General features: G+C 42.9%; 1 protein-coding gene across 19 annotated transcripts in view; it reads left to right on the top strand.

Moving 5' to 3' along the window:
- The window catches only part of Dscam2 (Down syndrome cell adhesion molecule 2), a 161,839-nt gene extending 145,474 nt beyond the window's left edge, over window positions 1-16,365 (top strand). For 4 of the 19 annotated variants that reach the window (XM_076762175.1, XM_076762166.1, XM_076762207.1 and 1 more), the window contains exons 13-30: window positions 372-545; window positions 1,050-1,200; window positions 1,591-1,739; window positions 1,822-1,953; window positions 2,329-2,629; window positions 3,269-3,447; window positions 3,527-3,696; window positions 3,774-3,912; window positions 4,286-4,403; window positions 4,477-4,928; window positions 5,027-5,208; window positions 5,351-5,744; window positions 5,885-6,028; window positions 6,175-6,360; window positions 7,218-7,447; window positions 7,897-8,050; window positions 8,110-8,212; window positions 8,685-16,365. In XM_076762175.1, coding sequence (XP_076618290.1) covers window positions 372-545; window positions 1,050-1,200; window positions 1,591-1,739; window positions 1,822-1,953; window positions 2,329-2,629; window positions 3,269-3,447; window positions 3,527-3,696; window positions 3,774-3,912; window positions 4,286-4,403; window positions 4,477-4,928; window positions 5,027-5,208; window positions 5,351-5,744; window positions 5,885-6,028; window positions 6,175-6,360; window positions 7,218-7,447; window positions 7,897-8,050; window positions 8,110-8,212; window positions 8,685-8,937 — 3,611 coding nt within the window. In that variant the 3' untranslated portion in view covers window positions 8,938-16,365. Of the gene's footprint in view, window positions 1-371; window positions 546-1,049; window positions 1,201-1,590; window positions 1,740-1,821; window positions 1,954-2,328; window positions 2,630-3,268; window positions 3,448-3,526; window positions 3,697-3,773; window positions 3,913-4,285; window positions 4,404-4,476; window positions 4,929-5,026; window positions 5,209-5,350; window positions 5,745-5,884; window positions 6,029-6,174; window positions 6,361-7,217; window positions 7,448-7,896; window positions 8,051-8,109; window positions 8,213-8,684 lie in introns of those variants that run through there. The other 15 variants (XM_076762244.1, XM_076762236.1, XM_076762261.1 and 12 more) reach the window with 11 other exon arrangements.
- Window positions 16,366-16,396: the final 31 nt, after the last annotated feature.

Raw genomic sequence — 16,396 nt, 5'->3', positions numbered from 1 at the left:
ACGCGTTCTGTATAATAATTAATGATTTTTATACCTGTACAAATCCTTTTACAGAGTCCTCCGTTATTGCAAGGAATTATTTTTGCGTTTCCTTTTATTCTATGAAAGTAACGAACTCGATGTTCTGGCCAAATATTATCGATCACAATTAGAGAAAAAGAATTCAATGATGATAGGTTAAAAGTAATGGAATCGATAACTATGAGAGATAGAAAAAAGTTTCTATGGAATCTAGTCAGCCAGGGACGCGCAACAACAAACGGATTAGAGTCGAATTCCCACCCACGCGCCCGGCTAAAATTGGTTTTTAATCTCTGGTCGCGTACGTTCGTCGCGCGAGCCAAAGTGATTTAGTCGTATCTGCGAAACAGGAAGCAAATCCGGTGAATACGAGGAGTTGCGTGAAAGAGCGTACACGAAAATTCTCGGTAACGGTACGCTGCTGTTGCAACACGTGAAAGAAGACAGAGAAGGATTCTACCTTTGCCAAGCCAGCAACGGCATTGGAAGCGGTATCGGGAAAGTGGTACAGCTGAAAGTGAATTGTGAGTATTAAATCATTTTTCTGTCTACTTAAGGGGGTGTGAATTCTAAAAATTAAAATATTTTCGTACGACTTTCAAGTGGCCGTTTTTAAATAAATTATAACACACGATTTTCCTTCGCCTTTGAATCTGATACTCGTTACGAATCGACGATATCGTATCGCAGACTCCTACATCCCCTTGAAAGTTGAATGATTACCAAATAATAAAGCTTTCGAGAACGAAACTGTTTTCCATTTCGACGGAAAATTCTGCCTGGAAATATAGCGTTCGAACGACGTTCAATCGTGGGAATTTTAATTTCTTTCGTTACTTCAACAGCATCCCCATATTTTGCGGCTCCTTCGAGACTCCTACACCCCCTTGAAAGTTGAATGACTACGAAATAATAAAGCTTTCGAGAACGAAACCGTTTTCCATTTCGACGGAAAATTCTACCTCGAAATATAGCGTTCGAATGACGTTCAATCGTGGGAATTTTAATTTCTTTCGTTACTTCAACAGCATCCCCATATTTTGCGGCTCCTTCGAGACTCGTTACTGTGAAGAAGGGTGACACTGCGACGTTGCATTGCGAGGTACACGGCGACACGCCTGTCACCGTCACTTGGCTGAAGGGCGGAAAAATCGAGTTAAACCCCTCGACAAACTATCGGTAAAGCTAATAAGCGTAAAATTATCGAACGAGACTTTGGTACTACTAAGAATCTAATCGGCTGAACTATATAATGAAAGTGCATATCAAAGGCTCGTATGTTTCTAAAACGTAGATAAGTATAGTGAAAAATGATGGGTTAATATTTCGAGAAAATAGAACTCAGTAAATATTAGGTTGTGCGATAAGTTCACGTTTTTTTATGAGAATATTAAATACTGCCAAGTTTACGTAGAAGTTTGCTTTATGAAAGTCATTATTTTCATTATTCAAAGATCTAGATACGCGTATATTTAAAACTAAGCTGCAATAACTTATTACACAACCTAAATTAACTCGTCGTGGTTACGTGTACGAATCTTTTTTACGAACATGTTAATTCGTACAAAGAGTTACAGTGAAACGAGAGGTCACGCCAGACGGTGTAATAGCGCAGTTACAAATTTCTTCCGCGGAGGCGTCCGACAGCGGAGCATATTTTTGCCAGGCGAGCAACCTTTACGGCCGCGACCAGCAGCTGGTGCAACTCCTCGTGCAAGGTACAATAACCAACAATATGATAGCGTAGAATAACGAGCAAGATACGTTCGTTAAAAACGAGGAAATTTTATTTGGACGCAGAGCCACCGCAACCACCGAATTCGTTAGAAACCGCGATGGTTGCCAGTCGAAGTATCAACGTGAAATGGCAGCACAAATCTCAAGACACCAGCGAAGTGACGAAATATATCCTGCAATACAAAGAAGGCGACGGTTAGTGTTATTACAATTCGCTAAACCTACGTTCTTGCTATCGACCCAGAATAGTACTGTAATAATTAGGTTGAAAGTTGCAATCATCGTTGTCTCCTAGGCAGACAACGCTTTTAACACTAGAACTACCGACAATTATAGTTTATAGAATAAATGCATGATACAATGGCTAAAATATTTATTCATTCTCTTATAGAGTACCACGATTTCGCAAAAATCCAGTCGAGTTAATTTGTAACAATTTTTATTAGAAATTATGAATTCATTTTGACCAATTCGGTAGATCTAGTGTTAAACCAGTTTAATTTGAATAAACGTGAGTAAATTCGACTTTGGACCACTTTTGTGATAACCGATTCGATCGTGTCGCGACAGGTGGAATGTGGCAACAGCAAGAATTCACCGGACCACCCCTCCCGTACGCTGCCCTTATAGACGAATTGAAACCAGCGACTAGATACACGATACGTGTAATTGCCGAAGGGCCAGCTGGTAGATCAGTACCTTCAGCGGAACTGGTTGTCAGAACCGAACCACAAAGACCGGCTGGACCTCCGATTAATCTTGCAGCCAGAGCTCTGTCCTCCTCTGAAATCTTAATCACTTGGTCGCCGCCGTTGCTTGAACTACGACACGGGGACATTCAGGGATTCAACGTTGGCTACAGAGAAACGAGGTAAGCTCGTCGAACTTGGACGACGAATCTTACGAAATCACGCTTCGAGCAAATTCTGCAAGGTTCGCGAAATAAACGGTTGCTGTACGAACCGATCGTTTCGAAATATGTATTTTTATACAGGGTGTTCGACCATCCCTGGGAAAAATTTTAATGTGGGGTTCTAGAAGTCAAAATAAGACGAAAATCAAGAATATCAATTTGTTGATTGGGGCTTCGTCAAAGAGTTATTAAAAAATTAAATTAAAAAATTTCAAATCATTCACGGAAAAATTATTTTCGGTTGCGGGGGTCAATTACAATCACTTTTGGTGAATACACATACCCTCAAAATTCTACGCACTTTCGAGAAAAAAATTCATTACTGAAAATATAATGTCTGACCATAACTGTCTGGTTACCCTGAAAAAAAAAAATTTTAAATCGTTCTGGAAAAATTATTTTTAGTTCCGAGGGTCAATTACAATCACTTTTGATGAATACACATAGCCCCGAAATTCTACGTACTTTCGAGAAAAAAGAAATCAGAATAAAAATATGATTATTCGTATGTTCGTCGATACGTGTCCGCCATTATGGTTCCAAATGTACTCAACGCTTCGAATTTAGGGTCTCGTCACGTTGGGAATCTTCTTCCAGCTCCGCGAATCCCTCGTACAACTTCAGTTCCGTATCCAGCGACGGCGACGAGGGTGGTGCAGAGCTTCGATTGACAGGCCTTCGACCCTACACAAAGTACACCCTGGTGGTTCAGGCGTACAATCAAGTCGGTTCTGGACCTCTGTCCGAACCCTTGCTCACGCAGACGTTGGAAGACGGTGAGAAACGTTCTTTCATTCGCTGTAAAATAAATTTTACGAGAACGATTGTGCAAAAAAAAATAAAATATTTCCTTAGTTCCCAGTGTGCCACCGGAAGACGTAAGGTGCGCCGCGCTAACTTCGCAGTCCCTTCAAGTGTCGTGGCAGCCACCCCCAAACACGCACAGTAACGGTATCATTCAGGGATACAAATTACATTACGAGCCGATTTTGGCGGATATTTGGCGCAGCGTGGACGAAATGGAAGTAAGCACAGAACCGTACGCGTTTTGCTCCGATGTCGAGGCGTAAACTAAATTTCGTCGACCTTAATGTTTCACCAGGTACGTAAGACCAGCGCTTTAACCACCGTGCTCACAGGGTTGAGAAAGTACACGAACTACACTATTCAAGTGCTAGCATTCACCAGAATCGGGGACGGAGTACCCACTACAGTAACTTACTGCCAAACCGAAGAAGATGGTAAAATTACTCGCCACGCCGATTCGATTACAGGATATCCACTAACCAGCGATTTTTTCGAAAATTGTTATGATTAAAAAAAATAGGACAGTGCATATCAATTTTACATATTTACGTTATTTTGCGAGAAATGAAAGTGACATTCGATTTTTTAAATACAATGTCATATATTTTTTTACGTCATATGATAATCGAGAATAAAAGAAAGGTTTTGAATATTTCATAACGCTGTATTTATTAGAACTCTGTATTGTTCAGGTTATAAAAGATGTTCAATATGATTTCCCACAAAAAATCGCTGGCTAATAGCGCGAGCACCCTGTACAAAAATGAGAACACCGGTGGATCGAACGATTAAAATTATTCTGTACAGTGCCGGGAAGTCCAGCGGACATAAAAGTGGTGATCAGTTCGCCGCAGGCTCTCTTCATCTCTTGGCTACCACCCCTCGAACCGAACGGAATCATCACGAAATATAATCTATACACAAGGTATCGACGACCAGTATAAATCGTTTATGGCGCGGCCACAAATCGATTTTTATGAAAATCTGTTTTACCGCAGAGTCGTGGACGGCAGGGAGGAACTGAATCACGGTAAAAGAACACTGCCAGCATCGAGCACATACTTCGAAGCGACTGATTTACAGCAACACGTAGAGTATCAATTTTGGGTGACCGGTAGCACCCGCGTAGGCGAAGGTCAAAGTTCCAGGGTAGCCGCACAGATACCCACGAATCGCGTACCGGCGAGAATCACGTCTTTCGGGGGCCACGTGGTGAGACCATGGCGAGGGTCCGCCACCCTGGCTTGCAACGCGGTCGGCGATCCCACCAGAGCCTGGTACAAAGGATCCACCGAGCAAATTCGTACAGACACGACCAGAAACGTGCAGATCCTGCCGTCCGGGGAGCTCGTCCTCTCGAATCTTCAGTCTCAAGACGGCGGAAATTACACTTGTCAAGTGGAAAACTCTCAGGGCAGCGACAAGTTGCATTATACGTTGACTGTACAGGGTAATATACATATTATTGCAGTTTCAAATCCTTCTGATTTACAATTCTTTCCTCATTGCTAAAAATTCAGAAAATATTAAAAGCTACTTTGCTTCCAGTACCACCCAGCGCGCCCGTTCTTTACGTAACAAGTTCCACGTCGAGCAGCATACTGTTACATTGGAAACCTGGGCACAGCGGAGGCGCTCCACTCACAGGTTACACTTTACATTATCGAACGACCCACGGCAACCTGGACGAACTGCAACTATCTCGTCACGCCACGAGTCACGAGCTCAAGGTACAAGTAATTTAATCGTCAAATCGGACCGTTTCAAGACAGTGACCTTTACCTTCCACAAAATAATTTTACAACTAGCTTTGGAGTACCAAACATTTCGCAATTAAGATGCCCGAAAATATAACGTTTGCTCAACATTCAGGGTCTCCTGTGCGGAAATACCTACCAGCTGTACCTGACGTCTCACAACAAAATCGGGAGCAGCCCGTCTTCGCCGGTACTTCCGGTCCGAACTCAAGGTCAGGCGCCAGGAATACCGCCCGCCGCAGCATTCCTGAGCCCAAACTCGACGACGTTGGTTCTCCGGCTGCACGTGTGGCCCGACAATGGCTGCCCGATCCTCTACTTCGTGATCCAGTACAGGCCCATCAACGAGTTTCACTGGACGCTGGTGTCCAACAGCGTGAAAATGCAGCGGCGGTTCGTCGTGACGAATCTACAGCCTAGCTCTGTTTACCAGTTGAAGGTAGAGGCGCACAACGTGGCTGGGACCAACCAAGCGGAGTTCACGTTCGTCACGTTGACGAAGGAAGGCGGTAAGCTTGGATATATATGCACAGATTTTACAAGGTGTCGTGGAAACAGGAACAACCGTAGACCTAAGGGTCCCACTGGGTGATCGTTTTCAAAGTGAAACGATTCTATCCAAAAGCACTGTGTTCCTGAAACTTTGCAGAACCGCCACCTGCAGAACTATCGAAACGCGGAATCGCGTCGGCCGTGCCGTTTTACGCGGACGTCAAGGTGATGCTGCCTCTGATCGTCGCCACCGTCGCGTTGATCGTCGCCGTGGTGATCGTAGCTTTCCGTTGGAGAAATAGTAAGTTCCATCTTCTTTTCCTCTTGAGTTCTTCTTCGATTTCGAAACGAATCCTCGTATATTCTTAGACACTCCTGTTTCTCACTTTTCGATTTTATAATATCTTCGATCTTCCAATTGATGATCTTTCGTCCGTGACGCGTTAGGATACCTCGGAGACAGGGTTCAACGGCCCATGAAAGAGACCCAGGAGAACCAACAGAACGCAGAGACCCAAAGGGAGCGTTACTACGCCACCATTCACAAGGTGGCCTTGCAACAGGCGGCAAATACGGGCGGAGGGCCTGACAAGATTCCAGGTGAACCTTTGTTACGATACGGACGGCAGCCAGGTTTGGTACTATAATTGTTGTTCAGGTAAAAGTCGCACGCGTAGCGCTGTTCCAGCGGTGTCTGGACAGACCCGTTTAGCGATCGATTGCAGTTCACCAGCGAAGATGATTTATTTTGTCACATCTTCATTCCGTAAAAGTGACCCTAGATACTCTCGGGACATCGTATATTTCCTTTGCGCCTTTTACGCGATCACTATGTATCATCATTGAATGTACCGATCATAAAAGTCACGCGTTTCGTTCAGCGTTTCTTCATGCATCGCTTTGTATCTCCATTGGCTGTCTTCTCTCATTCTTTTAGACATAGTATGATACCCTCACAGCATCGTGTCAATATTTCGACGTATTAAAGATGAAATCCTAGAGGCTCGACTCTATTTCCGAAGCATGTGGCGATGGATCGTTTCGTTCGAAGGGAGTGTCATCGGCGAGAAGCTTTCAGGCTTCCATGACTATGAGCTCTGTTCGCGTTGAGAGTAGACAATAGTATGAAAAAGAAAGAGTGCTCCTTAGGGGGATATTGCTGTCTAGACTGTCATTTTTTTGTAATTAAGTAATTAAGTTTTTAAATTCAAACGTGTACAAAAATAATCAGAGACCAGGCGACGTTAGTTTCATTTTCTACATTTTTTTTTATAAATTTTAGGTCACACGTACCTCGCACGCTCTGCACGCCCCTAGTCGCGATAGTTTCTTCGAGCGAAAAGACTCCTCGCGACGCGACCAGCGATTACGTTGTTCGCGAACGCGGGCGGACGAAGTATATTCCGATTTAGTGCTCGAATTCCGTTCATACCTAACCAAGTAATCCCGACGCGATTTGAAAGGTAGGCAATGCCGCTGGTGGGTTACAGAGACAGCGGAGGACATCTCGCCGTACGCTACGTTCCAGCTTTCGGAGGGTGGCGGGGGAAGCCTGGCAGGGTTGGGAGGACTGGGAGGACTGGGAGGCGCGGCGGAAGCCTCAGCGGCCGGTCTCCACCCGAACAACACTCTTCTTCACAGCTTCATGTATCACGAGCACGCCATGACCGAAGGGTGTGCGAGCCCTCCACCTGCCGCGGCGGTACGTCATCACGCAAAGGTTGAACATGCTACGAAGTGCGCCAATTAAAGACCAATTATCCGCAATGTCCATTGGCTACTATTAAACGCGACCTTTTATAGAAACCGAAGCTCGTTTTCACTTTCTCGATAGACTCGCGCAACAATTAGCACGATTTGGTATTGCTTTATCAATAACAATACCAAATGCATTTCTGTGATGTGTATTTTTCTAAATTTACTTTGCGCCATCGTAAATGAAACTTGAATTGAGCTTTGGGTGTGCCAAGTACTATCGAGTGCAAAGCAAACTAAAAATATAATATTGGAGGAATATCCTTTCGCATTTTCGTCTCCTTTCTGTACAGAAAAGGGTATCTCTCAAATATTATTGGTATTAACATAATACTGATTAGTTCCAAGTCCTCCCCTCGTTAGAGCTTCGATATTTCTTGATCGAAAGCGTTTAAAAAGTGCGTATGTCGATAGAGTATGAAAAGCGTCTCGTCGAGGAGACGGCAACAGAGAAAGCAACAAACTCCGGGCGACGTCGAGAGCGACGAGAGCGAGTCTGACCCGGATCAACTAACGAGCTCTCGCACGGAGTCTTCCAATCAGCTGGATCCAGGCAAACTCAAACATAGTACGTTCATTCGTTTACAATAATAATTATCGATCTAATACGTGCGACGTTCGTTTCAGTTCGGGCCGTTTCCGACTTCATTTATCACGGTACGTCGAGCACTTCATCGGACATCTCACCCATGTCAGAACAGAAGTCGCTTCCTCGAAGAGGACGATCTAGGTGATTAACGAATTCAATTTTTGTAAATACGCGGGGACGGTAAAAAGACACTTGGTCGAAACGTTGTTCATTTTCGGATTATTAAGAGTCCAAGAAAAGGGGTCCAAGCTTACGAAATCTCGATGCACCACACAGTGGGCGAAAATTGAATTTTATTTTTATTTTAGCAGGGTTTTCCTATTCGAGTCGATTTACCCTTTAATATTGTATAATATATGTCAACGTTATTTGAAAATTTATCGAATCCTCCATTAGTTAATTATTTTTTAAATGCTTTAAAGGAACGTTGATTTCCACTTACCAAAATCAACATTAAGTAATATAATTCAGTTGAGATTGAGAGTCCACTGAAAGATTAAGAAACGAAATCGTTCGATGTAGAAAGTAACCAGTGAACGTCTAGCGTTCTGTTCGTAAGCGTGGGTGGTACTTTGGCATAGTAAAGTTTATTTTCTTTTGGCCGTCACGCAAGATGGCACGTTCCCAGCAGAAGCTCGCTACGCACACTGTTACCGCCGATATCGGTTGCGGAGACCACGTTCATCGGTGGCAATCAGGGGAACGTCGTGGCGGGGAACGGCGAACGCGCCGATCGACCGGAGCTCAGCGAAGCCGAGTGCGACATCGACTCCTTGAAGAAGCTGAAACTCGGCCTGAGGAGCTCCCTGTGGTCAAGGCCGAGCACCCAAAATAATCCTTCCTCCGACTACTCTATCGCCGTTTAATTCCACCTTTCACCACCCCCCTCTCCCCCCCTCTGTGCGCCACCTACACTCCACGCGCGTGTCCACGACGGGCCAATCTCTCCCCTCCCTCGTTCCCGCCCCCCCCCCATGGTCCAAAACACTTAGGTAAATAAATCCTTCTGTCTGGTGTCTCGTCGAAAATTTCGACGCGGTTAGGTTAAAAAAGAAAACAAGCAAAAAAAGAAAAGAAAAGAGTTAATAACGAAGAAGGAAAGAACGGGACGCGCGTCCGTTTTCCCAGTTTCTCTCTGTCGATTATAGGTGAAAATTAAAATTAGATTCGTTGCTGGAAATCGGCAGGCGAATCGTTCGCGTATAACGAGGAGAGAGTTCAAGACTGTACGATTCCTTTGGCGCGTTCACTGCCAGAAACTATTTATATACTATACTACATTCGGTATACCCACGATTTGTCGCGGAACTTGTGTTTTCCAGTCCCGTTAGAATTCAAGAGTCATATGTAAATTTAGTATCTTTAACGTCTAATTTCGGAATTAATTTTTTTCAATGCGTTGAGTCGAACATTGACAGTGTCGAGGAATGTTTGTTCAGTCGTGGATCTTATAGCGAAGTAACGATTTAGTCTACTGGATCTGATACACTGAACTGATCGTTAGTCACGATGGCTGATCAGCGATCGAGAGCCGATCCTTCTTTCTCCGATCTGTACAGACTTTCTCCTCTTTATCCGCGACGCAACGAGATATTACATCCATGCGTGCGTGGACATGACCGAGTGAATGGTCCGAGGTTGAATGAGTTTGATCGCGTGTAGGAGTGCGTGCCAAACGACAATTTGCTCAGACCGCTGCGACTCGTTTGCCGGCGGGCGACCCATTCGAGACCAAAGACTTAAAATCGTACGAACAGAGCACGGGGAAGGTCCTACGAGCACCAAGGAATCGCGGAGAATCGACGCCGTGGCTGGTTTCACGGGGCTGTCGCGTTCCAACTGAAACGGACGTTACAAATTTCCCGCGAGCGTCGCCGAAATTCATAAATCACCGAGTTACATTCGCAACTCGATACGATTCATAAATCACCATTGTAACGTAACGAACAAATAAGCGTTAGCTTTATTTCACAATTTGCCTCGCTTTGCAATGTTAATTCGTTTTTATTTCGTGCATTTTATTTACGATTAACGAGTGAAACTGTGATGGTAGCGGGGGGACAAAAATAAAAAGCGCCACGATGATCTTGACTAACTAATTAAATCGGATTATCGTCTCAGTATTATACAGAGTGTTCGGCCACCTCTGGGAATAATTTTAATGGAAGATTCTAGAGGCCAAAATAAGACGAAAATCAAGAATACCAATTTGTTGATGGAGGCTTCGTTAAAAAGTTATTAAAGTTACACGTACGAAATTTCAGGGAAACATATCAATGGTATGGTCAGACATTATATTTTCAGTAATGAATTTTTTTCTTGAAAGTGAGTAGGATTTCGGGGGTATGTGTATTCACCAAAAATGATTGTAATTGATCTCGGTAACCAATGATAATTTTTTTAGAATGATTTGAAATTTTTTAACTTAATTTTTTAATATCTTCTTGACGAAGCCTCAGTCAAGAAATTGATTTATTTTGGCCTGTAGAATCTTCCATTAAAATTTTTCCCAGGGGTGGCCGACACCCTGTATAAACTTCAGTCTCTTAATTGTTTTTTCGTTGCAACGAATGCAGTCTTTGTTCGTTGACGAATCAAAGTACTTCGAGCATCGATCGCAGACGAAACAATGGAACTCGGTCGGAGAAATGTATCATTGCGTAACTAATTGCAACTTAACCCTGCTAGATACAGACTGGCAAATTTATTTCAGTCTCGCTGGCCTACACAATTCGTTCATCGATTCTAGACAAGTCGTTATTTTTTGCAACAGCGTTCTCCGCGTCAGCGACGCGACGTAACGTCAAGGCGACCGCTCTTGAGCAACGTTCTATTTTGCAAGAGTCGACAATGCTTTATTGTTTGAATCTTCGACTTCTAAGCTAACATGGATCGAATAGATACTCGAGTATTTTTACTTTCTCTTGAAATGCAATAAACTAAACTTCAACTTAACATTATTTTCTCAAATCCAATGTTTAAAAATTATATATCTGGTTGGTATCGAGACACTCGTACGACATACAGTGTAATAAAACAAATAAGAACGTTGTTCGGTTCAACAAACTTTTTTTTTAGTACAAAATTAAAGTACATTCCAGACTAGAATCGCTAAATATAATATTACTTTTCGTGCACAGTATGTTATATGAATTGTCCAAAAAATTATAATACAGCTTCATTCGAGTCTCGACTGCACGCCTAAAAAATCACACGATGTTCTCACGAATTTCAATAACGATAAAAAATGATTTTCCATATGGTCTCTGGAACTTGATGGGTGAAACCGAGGCACCGATAGTTTATTATAAACTCGTTCGACGCTCGCAGGGAAAATAAGAGCCGTCCTTTCGACTCTCAAAGACTGATTTTCTTACTCTCCGTTTGATTACGTCTTCATGGTAAATAATTTCGCCAATCGAACCGCACGGCGTCGTTTTGCCGCGCGGAAAACCGTGCTCGCCTGTGTCCAGTACGTGGGTGGTATTAGAATCGGGATGAGAGTACGAGACCGTGAGCCAAGTTGGCCATATACACAGCTATTTAGGGTATTCGTGGAATATTAAAACACGATTATCGGGTACGCGACGATCGTCGCGAGGGTTGAGCTCTGTTGCATTGTAAAGTTTATATGTACGTCTAACACCGTTGATTACTTTAAGTCCGTTATTAATCCTAAGACGTCTCCGGCGAGAGAAGGACCCTCCTCGATTTTCGTTTCGTTTTACAGAATGATAGAACAAGACCTCTGTCATTACGCGTAAAATATTCGGTGCAACGACTCGATAAATTTGGAGACGTAAGAAATTCGAGTGAGACATTAGAGAATGAACTATGTATTTTGTAAACATACAAACCTACAAATTAGGAACTTTTATATATTACGAATACCAATATTTGATATTCTTGATTGTCGTCTTATTTTGGCCTCTAGAATCTCCCATTAAAATTTTTCCCAAGGGTGGCCGAACATCCTGTATGCTTCTCGTTCATAAATTATAAATTCTTTTTTAATATCATTCCATGAATAGGACAACACCCACCAGTTACATTTGAAGTATTTGTACAATCAGTAACAGATATTGGTACTTCATTTTATTATATTCGACGTTCGTGAGTTATTGATCGTTAACTAGTCTCAATTGATGACGTTTAATTTTGCCCTGTGAGATTTTTATTCTATCTCTAACCATTTTAAAGGCACAGGTGGTGCTTTAATTTCTTATATCTCGAAAATTATCGAATCGTCACGCCTTATATTTTACAGAATGCGACAGGGACACGTGATTCACCATTGTGTAGAAGTGGATTGAAATCGGAGGTGTCCTTCCGTCGCGAGAAATTATTTCCGCGCGGAGCAGCGCGATAAACAATCGGCCGTCGCGCGCTCCTTCTCCCGCTCTGTACATTTCTTCCGTGCCGACGAAACGCTAGTCTAACGTCGAAGGCGTCTCTTTCGACGCCGGGTTTTACCGTTTAAACCGGGCATCCCTCTTCGAATGTCGCGCACTTTTAACTTAAGGCTCGCGAACTATTTCTAAATCCAATCGCTCGCATCTTCGACCTCGACGCTGCCCGCCGCGCTCAGAGCGATCGTATCAAAACGCTTTCCCGCGGCGCGCGTCGATCAACGTTCCGTAATTGTTTCTGATCGAATCGTCGAACCCGTATTTAGCAAATTAAGGCTGCAGTCGTTGAAATGAATCGCCAAAAACAGACCGTTTCGCCTGTCTTCAAAATTATACGCAAACGGGTTGGAACAGAATTTAAATGGCTCCAAACTTACTACAAAATTATACAAGTTTAATAATTTGTTTTGTGGCGGATGACGTTGAGAAATATACTGTTGAATTTGTTATCATTCGTAAAATTAAATTAGAGAATAAATCGGAATCAAGGTCTTCCTTTACATGAATTCCTAAAAATTATAATTAATCGAGATAGTAAAGATGCATCAGACCTGAAAATAAATAACATAGTCTTACGACAAAAGAGAAATAGGAAATCGATGTACCCTCGATAGTAAAGAAAAAAAATCGACGACCAGAGACAAAAGACTAAGATTTTATAATCCCAAAGCAAGCTGGTCTCGAGAAACTGTTTAAATTCTGTTCTGCTTTTTCTATACACTTTCGAATCGATCTCCGTCTCGCGAAAGCACCATCGATCGCGTCGGGCTGAAAAATCGAAAGGAACGAGACGAACAATCGGCGCGACCCGCAACGAATCCGAACGTTCCCTCAGACTGACATGAAAGTAAAAATAAACGATGTTTAGCCTCTAAGCGAACATCTCTGCGTATCGTGTTCCCCTAACGAAGTGTTCCCTGTACTTCCACGTCACTGCCATATCAGCAGACTACTCGAAAGTGCCAAATCCACGGCCGAACTTCCTATTTCCGGGTAACGATAATTTTCACGCGATTTTTATCGATCTTAGGGTTAAAACGAAATAGGGAGACGAAAAGTAAACCAAACGTTTTTTCGATGTATTTTACGCAGATCCGACGAATCAAAATTCGAGAACTGTATCGGCGACCTTTCTTTCGCGTTGTTTTTAGTGGCTAAGTTCCGGAAGTGTGCGCGACACTGCGAAGACGATTGCATGAGTATACGTATATATAAATTTATATAAATATATATATATATATACATAGATATATATATATGTACTTAAAGCGCATACATACGATACATACACGAGTGTATATAAGAGAAGCACGTCAATCAAACTCGTAGAGTTCGATTAATTCGTTAGATCCTGTGCGGGAAGCGGGTATCGTTTATCGGACGACATTTTTGTACATTTTTTCTTATGTCACCGGCCGACTGACGTCCGCTGAACAAGGACTGCGTACATTTAACCGGGTTCTTTCGATGTCCGATTGTTTTCCGATCACGGGGAATACCTGGCTCCCCGTATCGAGAAATCAACATGGACGTCGATGTTGTACGATTCGAGGCGACGAACGCTCGCGTCGATTCCGTTTTTCGTAATTCGCGGGGATACTCTGTTAACGATTCGAATACGTAACTTTTGAATGTTATCGATATTACGCTAGTATCATAGATTTGAACGTTTTAACCCCTTCGAACAAATGTGGAAACTACGCGATAAGTCAGCTGATTGTTCGATGTAGCTTAACGCCTTCGTCGATCGTTGTGTTTCGATTTTGTTCGATCGGTGTGACAACTCGCGTTAAAAATACCTTTTGACGATTACTAGACGATGCTTGTCGCAGCTTTTAGAAGTGGGTCCCGGTCGAATTGGTTCGAGTTTTACCTTGACGCGGTTCAAAGGTGACCAACTTCTTCGTCGAGAGCAACGACGGTCACTGCCAACCGATCCTCCCTCCATCTGGTTTCAGAAGTCCAGAAACGATTAGTTTTCGAAATACTGGGGGTAAAATGTTGAAAATATGGACTTTACTTATCGAGTAGACGCAGTCGTCTACGAATAGAGTCCCCGAATCTAGGTAAACGCACTCTATCCGTAGAGAACCGCATTTATTCGTGCAACATTTTATTTAAAACTAACGAAGCTTGTTCTTAAATTCTTTCTAACGCGTTCACCTACGAATACATTCGTTTTCATAACATTCCCTGTATAAACAACAGCATCCAGATTCCAAATAACATCGAGAACAATTTTCTTCGTGTGTATTCAATGTTGAACATAATCGTAGTAGTCGCGTCGTAAGAATCGCTCTGTACGCGTCTAAGTGTTTCTAAAATACTATCATAAAGTTTACAGACGCGTTATGCGTTTCGAATCTAAGATATAGCTTACTGTTTCTAAGATATAGTCGATTTAAGTTGCGGCATAGCTTAATGATTAATCATTAAACGTGTTCATAATGGCCGCTGTTGCTAAGCGGACGTTCGTACCTCGCATCAGTCTTATATGTACGTTTGAAAATACTCGATGTATTTCTAATTGCGTTGCACGCGGATTGAATACTTAGAATACACTGTGGATTTCAACTGACTTCGAAACAAAAATCTAGACTATTGATACAGACTTTTGCTCTTCGAGTTAAACCTTTTACAAATCGTATTCGCCTTTTTGAGAATCAAGTTGTCCGACAAATTTGTTTCTTTAAAATGTTGCAATAAAAATAGCATCTTATCGCGTGTATGGAACGGAAAATAATATACGACGTGAGATTAAGATAAGCTTCATTGTCTTTTGAGTGAATTACGAATGAATGGTGAATTTGATCTGCAAAAGCGTTAATTTGGAGACAGTATATTCTAAACAAATATTTTCCTATGCCAACGTCTATGCATACTAAAGCAAAAATCGATAATATCTTTGGAACGAGTAGTTTATACTTGTTTCTTAGACTCGAGGTGCAGAATACGCTTCCGAATTTCGTGAACAAATGTCGAAGGTCGTATATAAATGTTGTTATCGTGTCCGAATTTCGTAGAGAGAGTCAGATTTCTGAAAAATACTGATTCAACGTAACATTTCGAGCAACTCGAGCGTTCGTCGACTTCGTCGTTCACTTTCTTTTACGATTAGATCATCGACGTTGCTCGATATCGATCAGGAGCCAGGAATTCAACGGACACACGCGACCCTACTGCCAATCATTTTCTCTGCGTTAATCGTTGGGTCAAACAATCGAGCCACGCGATGCCACGAACGGCAGTACGTTTTAATTAAAGCGGTGACGTAACTTGGAACACCCCGAAATACACTTGACGGTTCGTACAACAACGATCGCGCACGACAGAAGGAACCGAGAAGCCGGACGACGCGTTTCAGCGAAGGTAAACCGACAAATCGTACATTTTGCGTCCACGAAGTCCAGATTTGTAGGGGAAAGATACCTCGGGAAGCTTGGATCAAAAGTCTGTACGTCGACCTTGTCGTCTGGATCCTTCCTCCGTTCGATCGATCCACGCCCGATCGCGGTTCGAAGTTACGTTACCGGTTTGTTCGCGTTTGCGAAGTGACGAAGGCGTGGGGAGTGAGCAAATCAAACGAACAATTATTGTAACTGCTATTAGCATCGTTGTAAAAAAAAAGAAGAGAAATCATGGCGCGAATGTGTGAGTATGCCTGGGTATCGAGATTCTACACTGTGGCGCGGCCGCGGCCGCGATCGAGCCGTATATAAATCGCGATTTTCCTCCGTGTTTCGAGCGATGTTAACGCAATGATGGCGACGCGGCCAACGCGCCACGACTGAAAACTGTATTAGGTCGGTGGTGTGGCGTTTCGAAGCATTGCGTCGATCGTAGAATCGATAAAAATAAATTGATATCCTGTAAAGTACTACAAAACAAGTCGGGACACGACGACTCTTCATTTCGA

This window comes from Colletes latitarsis, chromosome 1 (assembly GCF_051014445.1).
Source record: "Colletes latitarsis isolate SP2378_abdomen chromosome 1, iyColLati1, whole genome shotgun sequence".
NCBI classification, from domain to species: domain Eukaryota; kingdom Metazoa; phylum Arthropoda; class Insecta; order Hymenoptera; family Colletidae; genus Colletes; species Colletes latitarsis.
This window is presented reverse-complemented; position numbering and strand designations above follow the sequence as displayed.